This window comes from Vanellus vanellus, assembly GCF_965231255.1.
Source record: "Vanellus vanellus genome assembly, chromosome: 1".
Taxonomy (NCBI): Eukaryota; Metazoa; Chordata; class Aves; order Charadriiformes; family Charadriidae; genus Vanellus; species Vanellus vanellus.
The window spans coordinates 53,560,724-53,588,643 of NC_138905.1; the positions used below are offsets into that span (position 1 = coordinate 53,560,724).

At 39.0% G+C, this 27,920-nt stretch overlaps 2 protein-coding genes across 5 annotated transcripts in view; both read right to left on the minus strand.

Moving 5' to 3' along the window:
• The window catches only part of ANKS1B (ankyrin repeat and sterile alpha motif domain containing 1B), a gene marked incomplete at its 5' end in the record, with an annotated part of 460,979 nt that extends 454,944 nt beyond the window's left edge, over positions 1-6,035 (minus strand). For all 4 annotated transcript variants that reach the window (XM_082485311.1, XM_082485313.1, XM_082485312.1 and 1 more), the window contains one exon: positions 5,902-6,035. In XM_082485311.1, the coding sequence (XP_082341437.1) occupies positions 5,902-6,035 (134 nt within the window). The remainder of the gene's footprint in view (positions 1-5,901) is intronic.
• Positions 6,036-23,880: 17,845 nt separating this feature from the next.
• The window catches only part of BLTP3B (bridge-like lipid transfer protein family member 3B), a 58,576-nt gene continuing 54,536 nt past the window's right edge, over positions 23,881-27,920 (minus strand). Inside the window, exons 19-21 of the mRNA XM_082498690.1 lie at positions 27,604-27,712; positions 24,791-24,960; positions 23,881-24,084 (exon numbers count right to left, since the gene is read on the minus strand). Of these exons, the coding sequence (XP_082354816.1) occupies positions 23,959-24,084; positions 24,791-24,960; positions 27,604-27,712 (405 nt within the window). The 3' untranslated portion in view covers positions 23,881-23,958. The remainder of the gene's footprint in view (positions 24,085-24,790; positions 24,961-27,603; positions 27,713-27,920) is intronic.

Genomic DNA, 27,920 nt, shown 5'->3' on the forward strand with positions numbered 1-27,920 from the left:
ACAGTTCTTGCTGGTCATTTTTTTACATTTGGTCTAACATTTTAGAAAATTAATAGAATGTACATTTGAACAATACTCAGAAAACAAAATCTGGAGTAAGGAGAAGAGAGAAGTTCATCCATAGAGATTAACTACAGACCTGTGAATCCAGGATCGTGCTGAACTCCTAGGGAAGATTTATTACACAAACTTTGTGAATTGCCTTGCCCTTAACAATGAGATTTCTACTAGATGGCCTGAATCACTACCTTTGTATATTGCAAGTGTTTCAAACTTGCAAAGAAATCTAAGGAATTCCAAGACTAAAACTTTGTCTAAACTTTGATTGAAAGCATTTATCAGAAATAAGAATAAAAATAAGTCTAAGAAAGGTAGAAAATAACAAAATAAAGGTTAAGTTTTAAGAGAAGCTCGTATATTTGAAAGGGCAAACATGCAGAATCAAGGTAGCAATCAACTATCACTAATACCAAACAGCATAAACTAAGAGTTGCAGTGATCATTAATTTGCATTTCATTCTGAAAGACAAAAGAAAGAAAAATTAAATATGTCCCCAAAAGACTTAAGTTTCCTACTCTAACAGGATAAAGAAGGTGATTGGGGAATCTGGGAATGCTGGTCTCTGCTTGGGACATCAGTACAAAAAACTCCATGTATTATTTAAAAGTGGTGTAACTAAAATTAGAAACAAGCATAGACTAATTGGATGCCCCATTGACCTATATGTAACATATACTTGTCATTTCATTATCAGCACTCATTTTCTGAAATAAATACCTTCTAACATAGAAACAAGTGACCTCAGAAGTATATAAGCCCAGAACCCTGCTACTGCAAGCCTTATATAATACAATCGCTTTATAAAATCAACTGAAGAAAGTTTCTCTCACTTTAAACAATGCTATTTGCAATGAAAAACGTATTTGTTGATAAGTTGAGCCATTTTTTATTTAAATTATAATGTGGAAACAACTTTGTTAAATTTTTAACTAAAGCTTCATAAAGTATTTCAATATTTTACATACTTTCTGCTCTACAAGCCATACCTAAGCGTGATCTGATTTTGCACAGGAAGCTGAATGAATCACAAGCCTCTGAAGAAGGACAGAAGTAGATTTGTGTGGTTCTCAGTGTGCACTGAGGCCATCGGGCTAAACTGTAGCCTTGCTGCGAGCAAGACACTGCTCTGAGAAACAGACGAGGAAACAGATTGCATCTCGCAGACCGACAATCTGCTTGCTGTGTTTCTTATACTTTAGAGAAGAAATATCTTGGGCCAGGCCTGTACATGGTGTAGCTGCACTAAGGATAAGCAAAGAATGGAGCCATTCCCTGCCACAGCCTGCCAAGTGTAGAAGGGGGAAAAAAACCAGCTCCACGCAGGCTGCTCCGCCCTCCCATGCTGTGTAATGGCAGTAGCCAACAAAGAGCAAGAAGAGGCCAACTCACCCTTCCCTACTACTCTGAGCCAGTTCACATTAATTCATATTCTGTCCCATATTCCTGTTAAAAACCCAAAGCTCTCTCAACATGTAAAGTTTAGAAAGACTAAAAATTAGCATCTAATCAAGAATGATCCGTTTTTCTTTAGGTTGTAACATATTAGTAGGGCAGAAGTGATGTACGTGACTGCATGTGGCAAAATTATATCAGGTCTCTGAGACACAGGAAAACCAAAGTTTTTTCCCTAAAACACTTGGAAGAAAATGAAGCCTGTCTCTATCCAATAATGAAAAACTGGTTGGTCGATGTTCTGTATATGCAGATGATCAAATTAAGCAAATTGAAAATACCGGGTTTGTTAGAAACACTTTTCTTATGTGTTAAATCATTTAATGTACATTTAAGGATTTGGGATACAGGAATGGAATTATACCTTCTGTTAGAGGGACTGTGGGATTTTACTCTCAAGTTTTCATATTTATACTGGAATAATATAGAAAACAGTGAAATAATTTAAAAATCTGAAAATTCTCTGTGCAATCTATTACAAGCCTAAAAAACACATTTGTTTTTTTACTATGAAACATAATTAATATACTAATGTGTGACAATTCCAGGAAGTGGAATCCCAGAAGAAACAGAGAAAAAAAACTTCCCTTACAGTTTGGTCTTCGAAACTGAATGTTCTCTGAGGAGTCTCAAAATATCCTCGTTTCATAATAAAAGAACAGATCGCAACCCTGCTTTACTGTTTTGGGTTGGAGACTGTAGCCTATACACACATGTAAAACATCTTTAGATGTCCTAGTGTATCCCTCCCGGAATTTAGCTGTATGTCCACAGGGCATGGTTCTTTGTTACAGTCCATCAGCCCAGGCAGATGCCTCAGAAACTCATGAGCATCTAAAATGCCAACAAATACGCAGGTTTAAGCAACTAAAGTACTGTCTGCCATTTGTTTACTGAGGATTATACTTGCTGTAGTATGTTGCAATGCCTTATGCTAACTTTTGCATCTGAGAAATTCACCCTCCGTATATTCACCCACAATCTTTATATTCCAGAGCAAAGTATGGAGATTGAGGTAGGGGACCACAAACTGACCCAGAGCCTTTAATTGCTTCTCCTGAACTGAAGCAAGTTATATGGTCCACACAGTCAAACATCACTGATTTGTTGTCATTGTTTTAGATAAATCAATTTGGGCATGAGGTCTTACATAGTATTTATTACAGATATCTGGCTTCATATGACCTCTTAATTAAGCATATACCATTTTTATGCACTTCACACATACTCTACTTTAAGCATATGTTTAAATCCTCACAGAATTCATTCATGCATTTGTATGTGTGCTTAAATAGCCTTCTGGAACAGTGTTGTTTTCCTGAACTGTTGTCATAATTTAATATAATGACTTAGAAGTCAGCCCTTTAAAAATTAGATAATTTACTCTGCAATTAACATCAATGAATAGGTTCAACTATAAAACAACCATAAAAAGCTTGCCCTATTTTTCCCCCAAGTACCATAAAATACACTGAGTCAGGAAAAAAAAGTTATAAAAATGTAAATAGGAGATCAGAGCTCAGATAGTTTTTTCCTTTGTTCAGATACCAATCGATGTGTATTTTTCAATTCATGAATGTTAAATTTCATTCACAAGGTACATAATAACTGCAAAGCAAATTTCCACACAAAAGGCATCAAGGCATGGAGAGTTCAGCCGCATAAACTAAGTTGTCTCCAGCACTTAGAAGAAATCCAAAGGGAAAGTGTACTGCCACTTAGACCAACGTATCAGGCACAGTATTAGTCCATTTGTATGCTGAAAGACTTGGGCTTTTCCAACCTAATGCTAGGAAGAGCATTGCCAAAAGGAGAAAGAAAAAGCAACACGGACCTTTCTCACCACAACAGGACACGTACAGTTTTGGTGCACCATTTTAGGAACCGAGCAATAATCATGATCAATGAAACACCAGGAGTTACTGTCAAATACAATGTCTCCTAAAGAGTCTATAAAAAGAAGAAAAATATGTCCTTATATTTTTTCTATTGCTTTCTCTTTGTTATAACTTTCAAAAGCAGTTTTTAGTCTAATAAACTGTATGCAAAAAATACTAGTATAACTCTACTAGTTAGCTACTTCAATTGGTTTTCTATTAAAAAAATCTTCAGATCATCACCCCCCCCAAGCTCAAATTCAAACTTTTATACTGTACAATTATGGCTCTTCTACAACTTTGCTATTTTCAGTAAGTGTTGATTTCCTAAGCAGGATCAAGATGTTAGTATGACTCCCTTTCAGTACCTTCTTTTGTCTCCATGTTTCTGTACCAAGATAGATCCAACCTTAATCCTACATGTCATTCTGGACTTAATCCATAATTGCTGGCATCAGTTAGATCATGCAACATCTCAAAAAAGGGTATGTTTAAGTACCTAGCATATATAATTATTTCTTGAAAACACTTTCTATAATTCATACTAGCTTCTACTTTGAGCATTCCTGGTGAAGTCAATGAAATTATTAAGATTCCCTATAAAACGCATTATGTTCAATAGTGTGTTAGACTGTGAATGTTTATGCATCAATCCATTACTGAATTCTTTTTAGATGTATTCAAATAACTTCTTTAAAATGAGAAATATTCTGGCAGCTCTATGCTACTTTTAATTTTTGAAGTTACGTTTACAGAAGCCATAGACATTCTTTATAACATTAGTAAGAAATATCATAAATAAAACAGTACATGTTTTATTTTCCTTTACTTCTCTTTAAGCTAAGTGCACTTCCAGAAAAACAAAACAAAACAAACTACAGTTGAGTTTACAACCTAAAATACTTAGATTCTGAGTAACAAATAATGACTGTCATGATCCATCTGTATACACAAAACACATGGTTAATGTGTTCCATATACACAAGGTAAAACATTGCTGTTTAATAAAAAAGAAAAACACAAGCAAATACGCTCCCTCTGGATACACAGAACTTATATACAACATGAAAGTAACAGTGTAAGAATATAGCACAAGCCCTAGCCCTGAAGAAAGACACCCCACAAATCACACAGTAGAACTGGATTATAAATGGCTAGTCATTGTACTGAAGTGAACTTACTTCTGTATTTGTAAAAAATGGGTATCACATTTTAAGAAGACTCATATTTTAAATTCAACCAATTGCCTGGCATACTCCTTGCTAAGCGCCTTTTCAAGTACAGTACAAATGCAATCACATGGTGTGTTCTGATTTTGGTCAATGGGCTAGCAATTAAACAATGGTGCAATAACTAATTGAACTGGGGCACCACAGAACTTTGGTAAACTATGAATATCCGAACTGTTGTTGTTTACATCACTAAAACAAGCTTTAAAATAGCAAGAATTTATAATAGAGTTTAAACAGCTATAATTTGGACAGTTATACTAAATTTCCTCTGATAGGAAACACTGAAATAATGTAAATATATTGACAAGGAGGTACTGGCAATAGAATCACAAATATATTTTAATTTAAGCAAGTTTCATTTCTCTAGGCCTTTTCATTCTTTCCAAAAAAAAGAACCCCAAACCAAACCCCCAATTTATTCAAGTTCTAGGTCAACGGTATTTTGGTTCATTTTGTCTTCTTTTGCTATGCCAAGTGTAGTATTGAACACTAGCACTGGACTGCGTGCTGCAGACCTCCTCTTGTTTGAATGCTGTCAAATGTCATACACCCTTGTGATAATGCTCTTACTTAAGAGCATGATGAAACTTAACATCAAAGCCATGCTGTGGATTGCCTGAGATGACTAATGACTAAAGTTAAGTCTTTTCACCCAACATGGCCAATAACCCAGTTTCACTCCACTAAATCCAGGTACCTTGAAAGTCATGCCTGCTCTTCCCTAACCTGCTCCGTAAGTTTTACACCTCCTGAGCCTCGATGATCTCTTACAAAAAAGATTCCCTTTCTTTGTTTTGTAGGCTCATTACTACAGCGTGCCTAATTTCTTCTGCAAGTGAGGGTAGTAACTATGGGTGAGGGTATGGGGTGAAGCTATGGCTTTTTACACAGAATTCCACAATGCAACGCCTTGTCTGTGATTAACGCTTCCATCTGTGATTAGAAGTAGCAATTTGAAGATGAAATATCAAAGGAAGGGTAATTAGTATACTGTGCGTATTAGCCCAGCGATAAAAATGTAAGTTCTGCACCACAGCTCGTAACAGAATGAACAAGTACCTTACAGACGCATTGAAGGCAAGAAATTCAGTATCACTATATTAATAAAATGACTGCCTGTGACTTTAAACACAGGCACACTTGTACTTGGCTAGAGAGGGAACGATTTATTGTTACTATGAAGGATGCAGGAATGGAAATGGAGATGAGAGGAGCGATGATGATGATAGGGAAGAAGAGGTTAATATCCCCAGCATCTGATGGGGAACGATGTCCCTACCTCAGTAAGCTGGATAAGGGAATAGCTCCAGATCCACTGCCCAGGATCCCTCCTTTCCTCCCAGAGAGGAGTTTCTCCACCAGAGCCACATTCCCAGTGCGAGCAGCTTCCAGCAGTTCCTGGTCCTTCCCCATGGTCAGGAACCCAGCAGCCCCCCCACGCACCCCGCCGCGCGCGAGGAGACCCACACCCCGCGCCCCCGCTCTCCGCGGCACGGTCTCCCCTCCCCAGACCCTGCCGCGGAGCGGAGCGGAGCGGAGCAGAGATTCCTGCAGTCCCTTCCAGACCAGCAAGAGCAGCAGCAGGAGGAAGGAGGAGAATCACCTCCTCCTAGTTTCACTGGATCATTTCTGGGTGGAGTGTGGAAGAGAAGGGGGGGGGAGGACGAGGCCAATAAAGAACCTCCCCCCCCCTCCATGCACACACCCCGGAGGACGGGGCCGGGGGGGGAGGGCAGCGGACAGCCTTAGCAGCCCGTGGCCGGCCGGGCTGAGGGGAATAACGACCCTCACGGACGGACGGATGGACGGACAGAGGGAGGGAGGGAAGGAAGGAAGGAAGGAAGGAAGGAAGGAGGGAGGAGGGAGGAGGCGCAGCCCTGACTTGCCAGGCCCGTTGCTGGGGAGACGCGGCTGGCGCGCTCTCAGTGGCTGCCCGGGCTGGCTGCCCCCTCCGCCTGCCCCAGCCCTTCACCACCGCCGCGGAGGGCTCCGTGCCTCCGCCCTCCCAGCCCGCGCGGCCCCGCCCCGCCCGCTCGCCAACGGCAGCGCCTCGCGCTCCACTGCGGTGCCGCGCGCCAGCCGTTGCTGCGGGCCAGCGCCGTTCGCGTGCGCGCGCGGCAGCGGAGCGGCGGCGGCCGCCCCGCCAGGTGGGGGCCGCCCCGGGCCCTCAGCGGCGGCAGCGGGGCCGAGCGCCGCAGGTGCTGCGCGGGGCAGCGCTGGGGAGGTGGCGCCTCCTCGCGCTGCGGAAGGGGAAGGGAGGGACCTGGGTGCTGGGGTGAAGCCGGCGGAGGGGGGGGGGGGTGTCCTGCCGCCGCTGAGGAGGCGGTGCCCGCCGCTGGGTGCGGCAAGGGGCGAGGCTGCGGTACCCCGCGGGGGGCGGGTCGCTGAGGGGTGCCGGCAGGTCGGGGATGGGTGCTGAGGCACACCCGCCCTGAGGCGAATTAGCAGCAGGTGCGGGTGGGGTGGAGGGGAGAGTGGCGTTATGCCTCTGTGTGCGTGAGGGGATCCCCCGAGCAGGGATTGAACCCCATCTGGGGACGTGGCAGGACGCGCCAGCGCAGATACGAGCCCGCTTCGTTGACAAAAAGCGGTGTAGACAAAAAGGAAAATCCGGGGCCCGCTGAGGTCAGGAGCGACACTGAGTTAGTGGCTCAGCGAATCGGGCGAGCGGGACTGCTCGCACCCGTCACACGCCGGGATCGTGCCGCTTTAATGTGTCAAAGGATGAGCCGTATAGCAATATATTTGGTGTCAGACCCAGCTATCCCTTGTTCTGGTAGTCCCAGTTCTGTTACAGGTTTCAAACGTGTGGCATTTTGAATAGTATGACTTTTTCCGGGTACAAAAATTAATCATTCTTTATGGCTTTCAGGTTCTTTCTTACAGGCTAAATAAAATGCTGAAAATAGTGATGGCCAACTCAATAGGCACATCCTTGTTTAATGCACCATTTGATACTGTGCACACATGAAAAGCCAAATTACAGCCCCATGTTCCTGTTTTAGTTTAGTAATTTATGTAGGTGGAACCATAGGTTCAAGAGACAAATAAGACCCCTTACTGTTCCCCCACTGAGATCAGTGGCATTCTCCCATGAACTGTGCTCACAAGATGGCAAAATAACGTGGTGGCAGGCAGGATTTTAATGTTATGTTTTCAGAGAGAGTGTTAATTACTCCAGACCTATGGTACATTCAAGTCAATTGAAAGATCGTCATTGATTTCACAAATGATTGGGTTTAGTCCCTGTCAGTAACAGTTTTACAGGTGTTTTCATATTTTTACTAGCTAATTAAACAATTTTAATCTTTTAAAAGATCAATATAAATTTCTTTCTGGAGTCAGATTTTCTCTTAAAAAGGAAAAAAATTATCATCATGGAGACCTGTTGTTCCAATATACTTGTCCACAGCAACGAAACGGTATCTATTTTTTAGGTAGAAAATGTAATTTACATAGTTTGGCATTTTCAGGATGTGAAATGATGCCTTCTCCAATGTTGTCAACAGGACATGGAATTGAGAACTGGCGTAAAATCATTAGGTGGAGAGACTCTATAACTATGGCCTTTCTGATTGAGAGAGTCTGATATAAATAGCAATTTTAAGGTCTGATTCTGTGATCACAAGTGTTTCATTATAGTTTAAACAAATAAATGTATAATCACATGAATTACGATTTACAGTTTAAGTCCTTAGTCACAGCAGAGTCACAGTGAAAAACAGTAATTTAAAGCTGGAGTAAAAAGTTATGTATCTTGTTACCAGCCACTTGGGCATTAACTAGTTCCAAAGAAGTTAGCCATATACTAAGAACACCCCTGCATTCTGGAGCTTCTTGATGTCCTCTGTTAAGGTAGCCATAATTTCCCTGTGTTTCTGCCTTGCATTTGATTTTGTATGCAGTCACATGCATTGCTTGATAAATACCTTCTCACATGTATCCTCTGCATGCTCTGCATGAATAGATTTCTTCGAGTTTGCTGGGAGCCTCTGAACAGGTGCCAGTATTCTGTGAAGAGCTAAGTCGTAAGGCAGGGGTAGCTGCATAAACATGCACATTTGTGAAAAATTAGATTATAAGCACATACTAACGAAAACTCAGGTTTTTAAGAATTTGGATTGTTTATGTGGTTGGACCAGCAGATGGCAAATATGACTCAGTATAAACGTTACATAATTCTTCTTGGGAAAATAAAATCTCAAGACTGTGCTCTAATTGAAAAGATCATCCAGAAAGCTGTTGAAGAACAGTATGGAGAATTGGGATAGAAATATCAATGGAGCAGATGCATGCAATAGCCAGCAAATTCAGGAAGATTTTATGAATGTGCCAAGGCTCAAAACATACCACAGTAGACCCATCAGCCTAGTGCCCAACAAAATGGTGAAGGCCAAACAGGATTTAGTTTCATTAGCAAATAGAGCAGAAAACAGTTATTCTATCCATTTGAAAAGTAAAAAGGAATTTAAGCAGCGCTATTTAATGGAAGGGTTAAACATGGATAAATTCTAAGGGCTACTGAAGCAAAGAAATCAGATCGTGGGTTGGTCTGTTTCCAGAGACGAAATCAATAGTGGACTGTAGTAAGGAAAAAAATCGTACCGAGACCAAGTTGAATGTAAATGGTCAAACCTATTAGATCAGGTAAACTCCTTTGTGTTTTCAAGTGTCTTACATTCTTTGTTCCTGGTAACATTAGGACAACACTGTGGAGTGTTAAATGTTATATGTATGATAAATATGTTAACTAGACATAGAAAGTAGAAACGTAACTTTATAATTTGCAGCAGTTACAGATGAGAAAAATAATTTGTAAAACAGCCAAGAGATCTTTCAAATCATTGTATGCTTTTTGAGCAGTGCTGTTCCATACCACAGCAGAATTTTGATTCTATGATTTTAGTATTTGTGAAGACATTTTGAGTTATGACCACTGCAGCTGTCAGTGTCTAAGTGGGATCACACCTTCAATCTCAAAATTTCTCTTAACACAACATATGCTTTACCTTCTGTTTTCTTCCATTTTCTAAAATACCAGAGAAAGCAGTTAGCCTACCTAGAAATTCTTTAACTGGTTTGTCATTTGAAAGGACTGGGATTGACTGTAATAAGCAAGGACTTTCCTTAATGCTTTTACAATACAACTATCACTTGGCTTTGTTCTCATTTCAGGGTGACAACTTCTTGATTTCTTCCTCCTGCAGCCTCCCTTACTTAAAGGTTAATTAAATGGGTGCTTTCTAAGATTCTGTGACTTTCCCCTCTGTTTTCAAGCAGGAGCATATAAGGGATACGAAAAACTGAGTTGCAAGTATTGAAAAAAACCCACAAATCTGTGATATTAAAAATAGTTGTACAGAATAGCAAACATAATAACATCATATTTCAGGACTGTCTATTATCAATTCTCTCATGTAAAGATATAAGGAAGGTCTAAGATTCCTATTACAAATTCTGATAGATATTCTGAGAACTCAAAATGATGGAATAAACCATCATATCTGTTTGGCAGTAGAAAATAAATTAGCATTAAATAGGCCTAATTATTATTCTCATTTTTGTAGACCATGGTAAGTCAGGGACAAAGATCGCAAAGTGCCCTAGAGAAAGTGGTATTTCTCATGCACCTAGCTGGCAGGGGTTTTTCAGGCTTGATGCTGTCTTTTGCTCTTTACAGTATATACATAGTGTAAAAAAGACACAGTGAACTTCAAACAACCGTCACTACCTTTGCGTATGCACTGCTCATCTAGGAGATACCTAAACATCAGGCTCAGAGGCTAAGTCCAAAGTGGAGGTCCCAGGAGCACGTCAGAGCTCTTGAGGCCAGGCAGCAATGCCCGTCATGTCCTGGTTCCCCATCGGAGTGAAACCAAGATGTGCATCAGCCTTCCTCTGAAAGCTTTCCTTAGTGATAGGCTCAGAAGGTAGATGGACACAGTGGACAGGTCCTCAGTTTAGATAACTGGGACACACCATAATACTGGTATGCTGCTTAGTTTAGCTCTCAGCACTAAAATATGCATGCAAAAGGACTTACATCCTCCTCCACTGTAAAAGAAAATGATAGGAACTGAAGGTACTAAACCTAACTCGTGAGAAATCTAAAAACACCAAGAGTGCTATGGTTTCAAAAGAGCGCATGAATACCTGACTCATTAGATTAACTAGAAGCTGAAGCAACATGTAAGGAAAAAGCTGGTTTTGATGACTTGTCCACAACAAGCCTATCTCTGACTACACAGTTCTGACTAGGTCCCATTTTCTGTAAACGCTTGCTTTCGGGCATGTTGTCATGGTGTAAATTTGTAATGGAAAAGAACATGCAAGGAAATGGTCCCTTAGTGATGTTGCACAGCAGCAAGACGCTGTCTCAGCATTTGCACTGACTGACCCCACTACATCATTCTCACGGGCCTCTGAACACACTGAAGAAGAGCAAGAAATTAAACTGTTACTCTGTCACCCATACACTGACCTATAGAGTCATCCGAACATACCATGGGCGGTGTGCTGCATTCCCCAGAGGGCTGTAATGTCCCACTGCTCAAAAAGTCTCAAGTACATACCGGCTGCAGGTTGTGCCTGCGCTGGAGAGCTGAGTCTCCAGAAAACAGTGATGGGATAGTACTGACAGTAACTCAAATCTGTCTGCTGTGCCATTTCCAGAGCAATTGCAATTTTGCTCTGATGGCAGATGCTAACATTAACTGTATATATCTATACATTTCTTTACACGTGTTTCTTGTGTGACAGCAGGTGGGATTAGCAGCATAATTATTCATCCAATCCTTCTGCTCTGTTGTAGGTTTACATCACTTTGCTATCAAAATATGCCTAAGACTATTTTTCATGCATTAGAGAGAAATGCCGAATGAAATGTGAATACAAGTAGGCAGGAGCAGCATGCTGATTAGATGCCCCAATCCAGTGTGTGTGCTGACAGACACAATACAGTATTAAAGCTTTGCCTGTACTGCTCAATGCACAGCTTGTTGCGATAAAAAAAAAATAAAAATCTTGTTTCTACCTTTGATACATTGCAACCTCTTTAGGACTTTAAAATATTTTCCCCCTCTTGTCTTGCCTTTAAGATATGTACAACATTGCCTACACATCAGATTCTGACTGCCTGAAAGAAGGATCATAGAGAAATCTCAGCTGAAACATGCTCGTGATGAAGGACCGCGACTGAAAGTACAGACAGCTGTTAAAATTGTGCACAAATGTTATCCTTGGCTCTTGAACAGTAGCATACAGGAATGCCACCACAGGGAAACTGGTGCCTATATGGCAGTGGCATAGCTAGAGGTATTCTGCCAATGGTTTCCATTCTGTTTGTGTCTCTACTAATAGCAACTATTACATAGGAATATATAGTGGTAAATCACTCATCGGGATTAATAGAAACAGTTGAGCAAACCTTTGCAGATCATACATCCTCCAGGTATGTTTATGCTTGTGGATACCCTTTATGATGACCAGTATGGCAGAATGTATTTGAAATTCCAAGTGTCCGACTCTGCAACACACAGCTTCAGACCTCATTGGGTCCAAAAGAGAGAGTGGTTACTGGAAATGAATCATGCACACAGAAGGAAAGAGAATATATTTAGGTAATGATTTGGGAAGGCTCAGAACTGTCTATATTTATTTAAAAGGTATATATCTCAGACTGAGAGCTGGGGAGTAAGAGGTTGATACAACTAGGAATAACGGGAAGACATTTGAAGGGAGAAATGCACGACAAAAATTTATGATTAATGTTGCAGTGGGAATTAACATGGAACCAAAGGGACACAGCAATGTGGGTTTTTTTCCTCAAAAACCAAATGGGTATAGCACTGTCAAATATACAACAAAGAAAAATCTTCCACTGATTCTCTTACTAGCTATAATTTACCAAATCTTTGCAATTTCTAATTTTGATAGTTATTCTTGAAACAAATTATGCAGCTAGCTAAGTTAGCACTGGTTTCTTGGGTCTGGCCGGTTCTTTTTGAGTCAACATAACTATTTGTGGTGAAAACATGGTTGTCATTTCAACTACCAGGGTCTGTCTTTACAGGTCACAGAATCACGGAATTTTCAGAGTTGGAAGGGACCTCTAGAGATCATCTAGTCCAACTCCCCTGCTAAAGCAGGATTGCCCACAACACATTACTCAGGACTGCATCCAGGCGGGTCTTGAAAATCTCCAGAGAAGGGGACTCCACAACCTCCCTGGGCAGCCTGTGCCAGTGCTCTGTCACCTGAACCGTAAAGAATTTTTTCCGTGTATTTGAACGGAACTTCCTGTGCACTAACTTGTGCCCGTTACCCCTCGTCCTGTTACTTGGAACCATTGAAAAGAGCCTGGCTCCATCCTCCTTCAACCCACCCTTTAGATAATTGTACGCCATAATAAGGTCTCTCCTCAGCCTTCTCCAGGCTAAAGAGTCCCAGCTCTCTCAGCCTTTCCTCATAAGGGAGATGCTCCAATCCCTTAATCATCTTAGTTGCCCTATGCTGGACTCTCCAGCAGTTCCCTGTTCCTCTTGAACTGGGGAGCCCAGAACTGGACACATAGAGAGTGAGAACGACCTCCCTCAACCTACTGGCCACACTCTTCCCTATGCAGCCCAGGATTCCATCAGCCTTTTTGGTGACAAGGGCACATTGCTGGGTCATAGATAATTTACTATCTACCAGGACCCCCAGATCCTTCTCCTCAGAATTACTTCCCAGCAGGTCCACCCCTAACCTATACTGGTGCCTAGGTCAAGTCCAAGGGGTTAACTCAAGTTACAGTCCCATAAGAAAAGTTTCTTCGAATCAAATCGATAAATAAAAACAACTTGCCTGAACCAGATTAAATTCCCCAGAGAGTCTGAAGGAACCTCAGACATGAAATTAAAATGGTGAGGTGTGAGCTATTGTTTCAATTGGCCTTGGTACTAGATGAGTGGAAGACTGCAAATGTGATGCTAGTAACTTTTAAGGGTTTGAAGGGGGATTTGGAGAACTACTGAGCCTGATTTCCATGCCTGGCAAATTGGTAGATCATAGAATCAGAATGGTTTAGAGTTGGAAAGGACCTTGAAGATCATCGAGTTACAACCCCCCTGCCATAGGCATGGACACCTCTCACTAGACCAGGTTGCCCAAGACCATGTCCAGCCTGGCCTTGAACACCTCCAGTGATGGGGCCTCAACAACCTCTCTGGGCAACCTGTTCCAGTGCCTTACCACCCTCAAAGTGAAAAACTTCTTCCTAATGTTTAATCTGAACCTGCCCTCTTCCAGTTTATAGCCATTCCTCCTTGTCCTATCGCTACATGCCCTAGTAAAAAGTCCTTCCCCAGATCTGTAGGCCCCCTTTAGGTACTGGAAGGTCGCAGTAAGATCTCCCTGGAGCCTTCTCTTCTCCAGGCTGAACAGCCACAAATCCTTCAGCCTCTCCTCATAGGAGAGGTGCTCCAGCCCTTGGATCATCCTCGTGGCTCTCCTCTGGACACGCTCCAACAGGTCCATGTCCTTCTGATGTTGGGGACTCCAGAGCTGGATGCAGTACTCCAGGTGGGGTCTCTAGATGTCTGGCTACATACAATAGTGAAGATTCAGTACCGCTTTTGGAGAAGCAAGTCATGTCTCGTATGTCTATTGGAGTTCTTTGAAGGAGTCAAAGAGCAGATGGAAAATGGCAATTCAATCAATAGATTGTATTTAGATTTCCAAAAAGCTTTTGACAAGGTCCTTACTGAATAGTTTTAAAGAAACCAAACTCTTATCAAGTAAGAGGGACAATTCTCTTGTGAATGGACAATTGGTTAAAGGAGGGAAAGTAAAATGGAAGAATGGCCAGTTTTCACAATGGTACGAGGTTGTCAGGACAGCTGTGTAGAGGTCTCTCCTAGGAGCTGCACTCTCCAGCTAACACTTTATAAAGAGTCTCTGAAGAGAATATGAAGTGGAGAAACAGCAGGTTTCAGAATAGCTTGAACTAAAACCGAGTATGAAAGAGTACATCATGGCATTGTTCTAGTATACAGTAAAATAGGAGGTGGGATTCAACATTGACGAAAGAAATTATTTCTCCGTTGCAACATAGGAGGGAGATTTTGGATTCCCCTTTGACAATTCCAAACCTGCTGTTACTTCTCTGTAATCTCCAGTTATTTGGGATATTTCTATGAAAATGTCAGTTTAATGCTATATGGTAATCAAAATGACAAATGAAATCATTGGGAATTACTGGGAAAGGAAATGAGCATCATTATGTCAATGTATAAAACCATTGTGTTTGTCCTGTCTCAAAAAGATTACATCAGAATTAATCAAGATACAGTAAAAGAGAGGTATAATCAGGTGTATAGTACAGCCTTCATATAGTTTTAATAGCCTAGGCCACTTCTTCAGCTTTAAAAAAAATTATAATCATAGGGAGATATAATAGAAGCATATAAAAATCACAAGTGGCATGGAAAAGGTAAACATAAAACTATTATCCATTATTTTTGCCTAAACAAGAACTAGAGAAACATGATGAAATTGTCAGGGGACAGGCTTAAAACACATTAATGTATGTTTTTAATTCAAAAATTTTAATTTAGAATAGGCTTAGCATTGCTTTGTATTATGCTTGGTTGCATGTGCTCTCATTCTGATAAATTATCTTTTAGCACGGAGATTGCTACATATGCATGCACACGGATAGTAACACAGCACAAGCAACAGGTATGTAAGCTTTGCTTATCATCTTGCTCATCTCTCTTGACTCAGGATACTGCCTTGTGTAATAATGTAGTCTTCATATGTAAATTTAAAACACAGAGTATTGCTTACTGTGTTTTTGTACAGTACATATACAACCACACAGTGATTCTGATGTTAAGGGTACTTCTGCTATCTGCCAAAAGGAACAATTAATACCAAATTTGTCAGAGAGTGATTTTGTGAAGCTCATACTTTGCTCCCAGCACAAGATTAGGGGCCCTGACATATTTTATTCGTTATCCCAACAGTAAAAAGTTTCTTCATTCTTAATTACTTCTCCAAGCCCCACAAAACAACATTCTAGAGTGTTTATTAAAATTTGAAAGCTAGTCCTGTACTGCCTAAGGAAGAAAGTTATTGCTTTTTGCATGAGAGGATCTGGTTATGCAGTGAATTTCTAAATCTCATTTATCTCTTGTGTAACTGGATTACAAAGAAAAATATTAGCATGAGTAATTTGTTTGCTAATGTGACAAATCTCTCACTTTTAGCCTTCAGACAATAGATTTTGGTTAAAAATCATAATTGGTAAAGTCTACGGCTAAACCAGCCTATTCATTTGACTTACACTCATCATTTATCTGAGCCGAAGGTGACTATCAACCCCAGGCGAAAAGCCCTACTAATTTTAATTCAGTAACTAAATTAAAGCTAAGAGCTCAGAGGCAGAAACATACACAAAAAATATTAAATGCAAGATAAATGTTTAAAGAACACAATAGCATATTGACCTACACCAGAGCATCAGTAGCAAAGGTAGCAGAGAGGATTACAGGAATTCCAGCATATCCATGACACTCTTCTAACTGGAGCTGATTCAGCAACACGCATTTAGGAATTAATCTTTGCATTCTTTTTCACAGGAAGAAAAATGGTACGGCTATTTGTGATAGCTGTTCTATTTCCACATTCTAGTAAGAAGATAGAGAGTACAGAGACATACTCTGCTATGGATATGCAAATAGGCTGGCATCATCCTAGAAAAATATGCAATAATTAACACAAAGTAATCTTTAATCAAATAATTAAGTATACCACAAATTGGAGCTAAAAAGATCTCCGTCCAATAAAGAGATGCAGTGTAAGAAAAGTGTATGAAACTGTATTAAAGCAGAGTGAATAACTAAAGTAGGATGAATAATTCAAGTAGGAAAATTCTTAAGTCACATAAATCTGATGACTGCTGTGATGAATTTTTTCTTACATTTGTTTCTCCTTTCACACCCCTGAACCTGCCAAGCACTGTAGTTTCTTGAAAAAAGGTTTTTTAATGGCAAATTAGTGACACTACTGTTTTATCACATCATTCCTTTTTATGGTGAAGATACCATAAAACATTTTCAAAATTGGGAAAATCTGGAACTGCCTAGTTTTATTTTGATGTTAGTATTTCATCAAACTATTGCTTCTCTGAGCGATATCCCAGTGGAGGCACTACCCTGCAGTAGCCTAATACTTCCCTACTTCCTTCTCTTCTTTAATACCACTCCATATTTCTCACAGAGAAGACTATCCTGTTAGGTGGCTGTTGTGAAAAGGTACATCATGCTTAGGACGTGTTTGAGTTACAGCTCTGCTTCATCCTTTTTTAAGTACGTGTGGCTTCAGTTAACTTCAGCCAGTAACTTCACCCCTAGTGCATCAGGGTCTCAGGTTCTTCTGGCATCCCCATTTCTATTGCAGCTCAGGAACGGGTGAGATCTCACACCATCTGATATAACTAAGTCTCCTAATATTCATAAGTCTCACTTGATGTAGGTTTTCCTGATTAAGAAGTTTCCAAGTGTCCTTAAAATGAAGGGACATCAGTGAACGGGGAGACGATGGCAGTGATACTCTAATGGCAGTGTTCGTCAGTTAGTAGCCAGCTATTACATACAGTACAGCGTTACTCCATGTAAGAGTTTCTATCACCAGATGGGGAAGAAAAAAAAAAAAAAGATGTTACTGCCTATAAATCACTAATTGCTGCTACATAAAAACCTTGCTTTTTACTCCAGCAGCTGTAGTTAAAGGCAGCCACAATGGAATTGAGGATGACAGCATTCAGCCAGATAAGAATAAGTTTTCATTAATAAGGTGTCCAGAATTTGTTCTAGTGTATTGTTTTCCCTACACTTATTTCAAATACTCGCCCTTTTTCCTCTTTCCTGACAGCAGTGACTTAGAGTAGCTAAATAAGGGATATGTTTTGCATAATGGAAAGGCAAAAGAGATTAACTCTACCTTGCCTTTGCCTGCTGAAATATTTTGTCGAGTCCCATTTCAAGGAGTCTTTTTAAATCTTCTTAACGTTATGACTTTGAAGAAATACTTTCCTGTTGCATAAGCTGGAAATTCTTCTGATAATTGCTAAGGAAGGTTTAAGAACCTCACCATTCAGGTCATGACCACTCACAGATATATCTTCAGATGAATATGAGTTGGAAACTTAACTTGCAGTTTTCTGTGAGTTACATGGCACCAGCTGTTAGTGATTTAGAAGGATTTAGGATCCAGTTAAAGCAAATAGCTCTGATACTGCTTTACAGAATTTTTTCAATGACTGTTTGCAACTTACCATATTTCTTACATTACTCCTAGATAAGAAATGAAATGCTAGAGATGATGTATTTTTTATAATTTTTAAGCAAGCTGTTGTATAAATGTTTTCAAGTACTCAAGAAGTCTGTAAATAGGTTTGTTGTTTTTTTTTTTTTTGTGAATATTGCAGAAATATTGAATTTTATCTTTTAGATGCAAATGATTTTTCAGGATGCTTCTAGCTAAGTTTGACCAGAGATGCCTCATTTCGACACCAAATTCAGTTCAGGTAAGTGGCTGTGATTGTGTTGGCTGTCCAGTATATTGCCAAATTCTGCAACATATTCTAGTATGTGGCATTGTAGGATGACTCCTTAAAAAAACTCTCCATCATATTTATCCTGAGTTGCAGTGTCTTATTAGAAATAAAATTTAAAAATAAGTGGAAGGAACAAACCACATTAAGATTCCAGAGGAATGAAAAGACATCTGCTTTCTATGCTATATTCTCTAACTATTTGACAAAAATAAAGCGACCCCATTCCTACAGCAAATTTTATATAGATTGCTTTTCTCTCTGCTTAGTCATCCTGCCTTTAAGTTTTTGAATAACCAAACAGGATATAAAAAGAAATGTCTTCAGATCCCTTACCACACACTATAGTGTTAACATAAACTATCTTGTTAGATTACCATCTGGTGAAGGTGGGTAAGGTAAGCATTTCTAAAGGATTACATTTGGTTATTGCCAAAGAAACATAGGAAACCTCTGTATATGCTCCTTTTATTAAAAATGAGTAGAATGAAATCAGAGATTTTTCTAGTTAGCAGGGAAATTGAACAAATAAATTGATGATATCAAGGTGGAGTTGTTCATCTATGCAATGATAGGAAAAATTTCCTAAACTTTTTATTTTAACAGATAATGATGAAGCACTGCAAATATGATAAACATTTTACTATAAAAAGGACGATATGTAGACAAATATGTTTTTAGAATTCATTTAAACCTAAAAGGAGGAAGAAAGTCTTTTAACAGTGTTCAGGCAATTCATATGATTGATTTAAAGAGTAAAAAAATCAATATGCCATAAAGAAGGCAGTAGAAACAAAGATAAGCTATCTATGTTAAAACAGAAAAAAGCCTGATTTAAAATCATGTTATGAAGTGAATCGTCAAAACTTTATAAAAAGTCTTAATTGTATCCTGACATTTTCTAGTTTAATGAGACTGTTCACGAGTCAAGAAACAAGACATACTGGTACCCACAAAGAAATGAAGCCACAAGTGACTTCTTGGACTGCCATCTAGCGGTGGACAGGTGAGGAGAGTCCTACTCACCATGTTTTAGTCGTGTTTAAAAGGAGAATGACTGAAAAATTCGTAATTCTGAGAAGTGGTTAAGCACTGTTTTTCTAACTAGTAAAATATTAACCATTATAGACTTCATTATGATTATCTGCACCGCAGAAGTATTTTCCAGTGCTCAAGAAACCTCAATGGTTACTAGTATGATACAATTTCACTGTGATAAGTGTATTTACTACAGTTACACCTTCTATCATAATGGTGCACTGAGGTCTGCAGGTCTTCTGAAGATTCCCTTCCTGCAACTTGTTTCAGCTAGCAAGTAGAGTGACACATACTTGCAAGATGTTCTGTAGTATTTGAGAAGCTGAAAGTTGTAAAAATCCTCTTTAAATACTAGAGTTAAAAATATTTTCATTATTCAAATTGTTGATTTTTGTATCAGGTGCACAATAGGCAATAAGCAGATTTTAATTAGTAACCAGCCAAATCAAAGATACAACATCTAACCTTTGCTTACATTCATAAAGCAGTTTAAACTCCTTGAAACTTGTATAAATCCATAATTACTTGACTGACTGACAGCAAGTTTGGCCTTCTACAGGCAATGAGGAAACCATCGCATTTAAGTAATTCACTAAAACAAATTTCAAAAAGAAAACAATTTTAGAAATATGAGGCTTTTAAGTTTTTCTATATAAGAATGCTAAAAAATGCATAGAAAGAACAGTAATTATACAGCTTCTATTTTCTATTAAGATTTATGCTTTTCCTTAATTTGATTTAGAAACAGAGCTTTGTTCCTCCAGCACAAGACCGCTGTTCCTAGCCTTTCACTACATATTTTTGCGTCCCTTAGTACTGATTAACATGACCTTTATGCTGTTCATGCTTTCAGATTCCACGCTGTTAATAAGTAATACAAGATGAGGAGGTACACTATGACAAAACTGAATGAAGTGCAGCTTGGTGCAGATTGCCTGCACCATTCCAAGCCACGTGTTTGCCTCAACACATTAGGGATGTGCTTCAGCACTACAAGCCTGCTACGTGGCTCACAGTGACAGGTATCTTCACTGAGGCAGAGGAAAGGGGGCTATCAAAAGATAGCCAAAGTGAAGTGACACGGGTTGGAAGAAAATAAAAAAAAAAAAAAAAAAAAAAAAAAAAAGATAAGGTTGTGTTGAAGGGCTGTCAAAAAAAACTCATTTCCCTACTGGGAGGGATGAATTAGTGGATTTCACAGCAAGTACCCACAACTTCATTGCTACTTAGCATATTAGCAAGGTCATTTTCTGTTCCTACAACAGATAAAAAGACATTGATTTGTATCAACAGCTGAATCGGAATCTGAAGTACTCTCTAATATTTGCAGATAGCAACAATGAGCTGAAAATCTAGTTCAAGCATTTTGTGATGAATGTTTTGAGAACTAGACCTATACTAGCACATTTTTCATATAGAAACCATTTTCTCCATTGTTACTTACCTGAAACCTGGTCACTGCAAGGAGCTTGCTTCTGCAATACATTTGCACGCTTTGTACTCTTGGAATTGGAGATGCTTGATGCAGTCTTTGCCTTTAGCATGATGTTCCCTTTACATTTATTAGGAATTTACTATGAATAAAGGTAACCATTACCACGTCAGACTTAGGAAGTGTTCTGTAGCTAACAACTATCCTTTAGAGATCAATTATGATCCCAGTTTAAGACTCTAAGTCAATTCTTAGGCGAGACAGTGTACAAACAGACATGGCTAATGGGACAGGGAAATAAAAGGACATAGGCAGAAAAAAACCCAAACAAACCCAAAAAACAGCAGTTCCCTGCCAGCCAGTACCATGGTCCCCTACCCCAACAGCCATGGTGGTTTTAATCCAGGGACTGAAATAGCTACTGCCATGAAGCTGGAGAAGGGACATCAGCAAATGGGCATGATCTCTACTAAGCTGCTGCTCCAACAGGCCTTTTGTAAGTAATTCTGTAAGGCCATATAATTTTGAGTTAAAATTGGCACTTACCAACAATGTTAGAGTTACTGTGAGAGCTGGAACAGTGCATGCCAGAATAATTCCATGACCTAGTCCAGGAAAGAGCACAGGCTCTTCATGGTGAGCTAACTTGAAAGCTTTATTAGACATTAAAGCAGTATTTGTAAACAAGGTGAATGAGTGTTAAGCTAATCTGTAGACCAGTTTAAATTTCCACAGAAAATGTAAAACAAAACTTGGTAACAGTTTGCCTGCAAAACTTCTGGAGCCGGTTTTTTGTATACAATTGAAGGTCTCTCATCTCTGCTCCAGTTAGTTCTTTGCAGAATGAAAGTGGTGATTCATTTAAGAGGCTCTACTGATGGTACACATTTCATAGGATTTAAGGAGGTTATGAACACCAGCAGAGCCCCAAGAACGAATTAAGTCTTTTTATTTAATCTGAAGCCTTTAATTGCTATTTTTAGTATGACCTATTAAGGCTTAGTTTAACTTTGAAACATTAATAAACTACCTCTCCCTCTGCATTTTTTCAGTAGTAAAACTCTGAAGTGAGTGACACAGTACTCTCAGTAAAGTCCACTACCAAGCACACCCATGATCTTCAAGGTCCCTTCCAACCTAAACCATTCTATGATGCTCATTACTGCAAAAGTGCCATGAAGTAGAAATGTATTCAGTTACAACGAAGTACAAGAAAACGATCCTCTGAATTTCAACATCTGTACTGAGAAGAGCTGGTTTGGGTTCTTGTTTTGGTTTGTTTTTTGTCAAAAGAAGCAGGTACTAGCTTGTGCAGTAATAAGAACAGGCATTTGATATTACTGTTTATTTCTTTTTAAAAATTGGACAATTCTCAATGTATTATTCCAGCAACATGCTACTAAGCACTCTATACATTCCTTTCTTCAGAATAATTCTAACTAGATCTTGGCAGGGATAAACTGAGTAAGAGTTACTGACTTTAATTCTCATCGGTCCTATTAAACCAGTTAAGAACTCCTCCCCTGAATCTGACACAATATTTGCGTGAAATTGGACTACTCATATTTAATACCATGTTGTTTTAAATACCTTTTGAAATATAAATGTTTAGTTTCTATATTAGAAACAGCTGTATGTATATTTTTTCATCTTATTCAGAACAATAATATAAAAATTTCCATGGGCATTAAAGGGAGTTTCAACTAGGGTTTCATAAGGCAGGCTTTAAAATAGCGCCTGAACCAGTTCTTCCATAGAGCTCTTGATTAAAATCTACATACTCTCAATAACTATTTCAGCATTGTAAATTACGTGTCCTCCAAAAAGTTTTAATGAAAATCATTTTAATTAAAACTGGTTTGGCAGCCTGAATATGCAAAGTCAAACCACAGGATACTAAATACTTTTTGAGATTTGTATGCGTATCTACAAAGAAAACTTCCCTCAAACATCCCATGGAGCAGAAACAATTGTGGTAGCAATTAAAAGATTTTCAGTTGTCAGATTCAAGGTCACTAGTTAAATTATTCAGTAATTTTTACTTATACCAAAACCAATCTCTTACAGGCCTGTATGGTTTTGTATGTTGTTTGCTAAGTTGTTTAGAAGCACACTCTTATATTCTCTATTTTACAGTGTTGTGCTTTTTTATTCATCTGTACCAGTTTTTAGCTGAAAATTATTGTTCAATTTGTACAAATCACCCATGATTTAAACTGTATAATTACATTTCATGTAATCTCACAATTTCATTGGGTAAATTAAATGATTCTCTACAGCTTTTTTATCCAAAAAAGCAATATACAATTGATGAATCCCTGTAGGATTCCCTGCCCGCCCCTCCCCCCGTGTCACAAGCATTCACATTACATATTTAAATACATTGGACCAAATCCTTGGGCATGTCTGATGAGTTGTGCAGAAATCAGACATGCATGCAAAATGGCTCAAAGCTCACCTTTCACAAAGGGCTGGAACATATTGCAGGGCTATATCCTCATCTCAGAGAGAAGGGGAGGGGGGGGGGGGAAGCGTGAATGTCTAAATTATATCATCTGTACAGATCCAGTGCACCTTCACACAGAAGGAAAGCCCAGTAGTATGCCCTCTTACTTAAATTCTCCAGCATTTACTGTGGTATTTTAGGAGTGCATATGGAAAGGGTATATGGAACTGTATAGCACCAGAGGATTATTCTTAAAATCCTCTCTGGGCAAATTACATTGAATTTAGGGTCAGTTTAGGGCTGGTATTTTTATTTTCAGTAGCTATACTATTCTAGAGGATCTAGCCCATATCATCATAGTGCAAATGTAACCTCCCATATAGATAACTTCTGGTAATAATAAAACATAACCTTAACAAACAGAGGTACAGTTTGTTAATGAGGTGTGGTACATTTTACTCAGTTATGCACCTAGGCACATGCTTTCATTGCTGAGCCATCCACTTTCCAGAAAACATTTTAAAAATAACGTCTCCTTTAGTAATATTAAAAGTAGATGATATGATTTTTTCTTCAGTAAATTAATAAAGTACAGTATAAACTGATTTTTCCAAAGTCATTTCAGTTTAAAATGGGCTGAAAAAATTTACAATGTTAAATGATAATTTCAGAATAGTAACTAGTTCACAAACATTTTGTTCGTAATGAGAAAACTTTGTGGAAAAAAAATAACCATGTCTTCCATTGATTCACAAAAAGTATTTTAGATGCAACTATCACCTGAAGTTCTGTTGATGATGCCTTGCACAAACAGAACACTGTCCTACTGATGATCGACATTCATCTTCTTTAGACGATGAAGCAGGGCATCTTTTTCCATTTGGACCTCAGCAAGGGCCATTTTGGCTTTGGCTAGTTCCTGTTTGAGACATTCATTTTCTTCAATAAGCTGAAATGATCAGGTTAGAAAAGAGTGTTATTTGTATTCCTGCATACTGTCAACTTCTTCTTACAGTAACTTTTAAAATACCATACGCTCACATTCATTGCTGAGTGCAGATTTGTTGGTCAGTTGCAAATGATTCCCAGTCCATGAGCATAAAACATGGAGAGAGCTGAAGCAGTTAGCTTGCAAGGCAAGGTACCCAATGTTTTAGCTATGCTAATTCCATTCTGGATTTGAGTGGAAATGACACCAGGTTCTAAGCTCTAGGAGTGGATTCTTACCCAGTGGACAAATCAGCCAAATTCGTCTGTGGGTTCTGTCATCATCAATTCAAAATCCAGGTATGACTGACAGATTAGTAAGGGTCTCGCTTCAAAGTCTAATCCTTTGTCTTTGGCAATTGTGTTGTACAGGGATGAGGGAGATATGGATAAGGAGGGACTTGCTCCCTCATAAAAATCCCTCTGACGTAAAGGAGAAGAATTAGCCTGCAGTATATTATTATCCTATTTAGCAAGTAGTATTAGATTTATTTTGCATGCCTAAGTACTAAACCATACCATCATTTCCATAATTCATATTTTCTATCTCAATATCTAAACAGAAGTAACCTCCAAGCCCACCCCTAGACAATCTAACAATTATGATGATTAATGAATGTAACATGATTTTGAGAGGGGGGAAAAAAGTCAAAAGGGATTCTTAATACCTCATTTTTAATGAAGTCAGCTGAATCCCTGCTTGATTTAGAAGGTCTGGGAATTTCACAAGTAGTCTGTGTGGCTTGATCCTGTGTTTTATGTCCAATAGGTCCAGTTGCTTGCTGCAATGCACTACTTGAATTCTTCATCTTTGACACATCATTTACTCTTTGATTGTCTATATCACAGAAAGATAGAGTAGTGCTTAAGGTTTGTTTTTGTTTTTGTTTTTTTTATTCTCATCAACACAGAATTAAAACCACCTAAATAAATATACTTGTAATATTACATAGGTTTATATCTACCTCCCAAAATCAAATTTAAGAATAAAAAAAAATAATTAAGACATATACTCTTTTGGAGGAAGAGAAAAAGGAAAGGAGGCATGAGAAGAAGCAATACATAGCTTCCAGCTTGAAGAAAATTATCACATTTTTATACTGACCAATATCATCATCACAGAATATGCATTCTGAATAATTAGAAGTTTGAGAACTATTAATATTGCTATTAATATACTGTCTCCAGGTCAACATCAGATCTGAAGACTTCATTTACATTTGAAGACACAGTGAGATAAACCTGCAGGATCACGTTTTTAAATTAGAAAATAACTTAAATGACTTAGCATTAAAGAAACTTTCTAGCATCTATAACTGAAGGGCACTGTAACATCTATTAAAATATACTGCCATACACCAAGGGAAAAAATGAGGGTCATGCTTCTTAGTAGTCTAAAAAATACTCCGGGATTTGTTTTGTTGTTTTGTTTTTTTGTTTTTAAACATCTGCTTCTTAACAAGAGTTTTCTGTTCATTACGCCCTCCTCCCACCACATACACACACGTGAGGACTCAAAAATGTAGCACTGCAGATACATAAATCACTGCAGTGCAGATAGCATTTGACCTATGCCTTTGAAGTCACTGTACCTGAGCAGTCCATGACAAAAAGAGAGATCAAAGCACTTCAGCAAAAAGGGGAAAAAAATATAAGCTGAAAGAAGCCTTTAAACTATGTGTTTTCTCACTACATTGCTATTTCTTCCAGTGTTTAGTATAAAAAGATGACCAAAATGCATTGAACATCTTTAACCACTCGACAATGTATTGGATAACGTGGAGAAATTAAAATATAAGCAAATCATGCCACAGCATACCTCTGAGAAGTCTAGTCCATCTTTGCCATACCTTCCCATTAGGTAGGTGAAGGGGGCATTAAGATCACCCTGCAGCCTCCTCTTCCCCTCAAATCATACAATACTTTGCATTGTTGGATTAATATATTCAAGACCTGGATGAAAGGATGGGCGCACTCTGCAATTCTGTGAACAATACCAAATTGAAGGGTGACCTGACACAGTGAGGGGCAAGGCTCTTTTTCAGAGGAACCTGGACAGGCTGGAGAAACGTGTTGACTGGAGCCTCAGTTCAGCTGAAGCCAGCATGAAGTCCTGCAGCTGGAAGTAAATAACCTCTTGCTCCACTACAGGCTGGGGAAGAACTGGACAGAAAGCAATGTTGCAGGAAATGACCTATAGGCCTTGGTCAATGAGACAACTTATCATGAGTCAGCAGTGAGCCCTGACAGCAAAAACCAGGCACATACAGGCTGTACTAGCAAGAGTATTGCTAGCAAGATGAGGGAAGTTGTCACTCAGCACCAGTGATACCACATCTGGAATACCGGATCCAGTTTTGGATTCCCTAGTGTGAGAAAGGTACTGACAGCAGAGGACCACCAAGATAATCGTGCCCAGAAGCACATGATGCACAAATGAGGGGCTCGGAGAGATGCACTCATCAAATCTGAAGATGAGAAGGCTATGTGGTGATCTTAATGCCACCTTTGCCTACCTAATGGAAGGGTATAGATGGACCGGACTTCCCTGAGGTGCTTGGCAAATGCTCAAGCTCCTCTATCTGGAGGTGACAGGACAGGAGGCAATGAACACAAGCTGCGACAAAGAAAATTCCAATTAGACACTACCAAAACATTTAACCATGAGGGTGGTCAAACACTGGGCCAGATTATTTACAGCAGGTTGTGGTATCACTTTTTTGATGGTCAAAACTTGACTGGACAGGGCACTGAGCAATTTGATCTAATCTGCCCCTGCTTTGAGCAAGGCGTATGACCAGATGACCTCTAGAGGCTTCTTCCAATGTAGATTACTCTATGATTCTTTAACGTATCTGTGAAAGACAACAGTACAAGTTCCAGCTCTAAATATTGTCTTGTTACAAGTATTTAGTATTTGCCCACCCATGTAGAAAAAAATTGTAAGCGTATACATGTTTCATGGAAAGTACAAAGCTAAAATGCTGTTCGAATACAAGTCTCAGTGCAATCCCAGCCATGAGCTGCCAGGACACCACCGTAACGCAAAGAATTGAAAACTGCTACTTGTTCTTGTTAAACAGTCTTTTGTTTTACAATTCTCTATTACGACCTGTAACACAAAACCACAAAGACAACAGGTAACCACCTCGGTAAAGGTGGTTTGTAGTCAAAGGAACCTTGGACTTACGATGAAGTGATATGCACTGATGAAGCATATCCTGATGAAGCTGTACGCATATTTTTAATTTCTCTTAGATTGATTCAGCCATGGGTTGTTATCACTGCCAATACACTATTCAAAGAGGTAGTTTTCCTCTATGTGACTACACTTAGAATAAAGGTATATGGCAACACATCTTACACAAATTATCATTGGTTATCTTTTCATTATTAGCCACACGTCTGCACAAAGGAAAAAACAGTATTAATAATAATTAGATTATAATATTGAGATATCAAGGTGCAGGAACATACAAACCTCTAATGAGAAAAGAGCCATCATCATTTCTTTCTATCCAGAGTATGTCAATATGGAGTTTTATGGGTACCAGCTCAGATGCCTTGAGATTTTCACGTGGACTGTCATCCTAAAAAAATACAAGTATTCAAAATTGATTTTACCAGAAAACCAAAATAGTTAATTAGACGTTCAAGTAAACATAAGTGGATTTAATGAAACTTGAAAGGGAATGCTTCAGAGTAGAATTTTCTAATAGGATCTCCACTAAAATTTTGCTCCACTTTTTTTTCCTGGGAATCATATTAAAGACCCAAATTTATCTCTGGAGTAAGTCT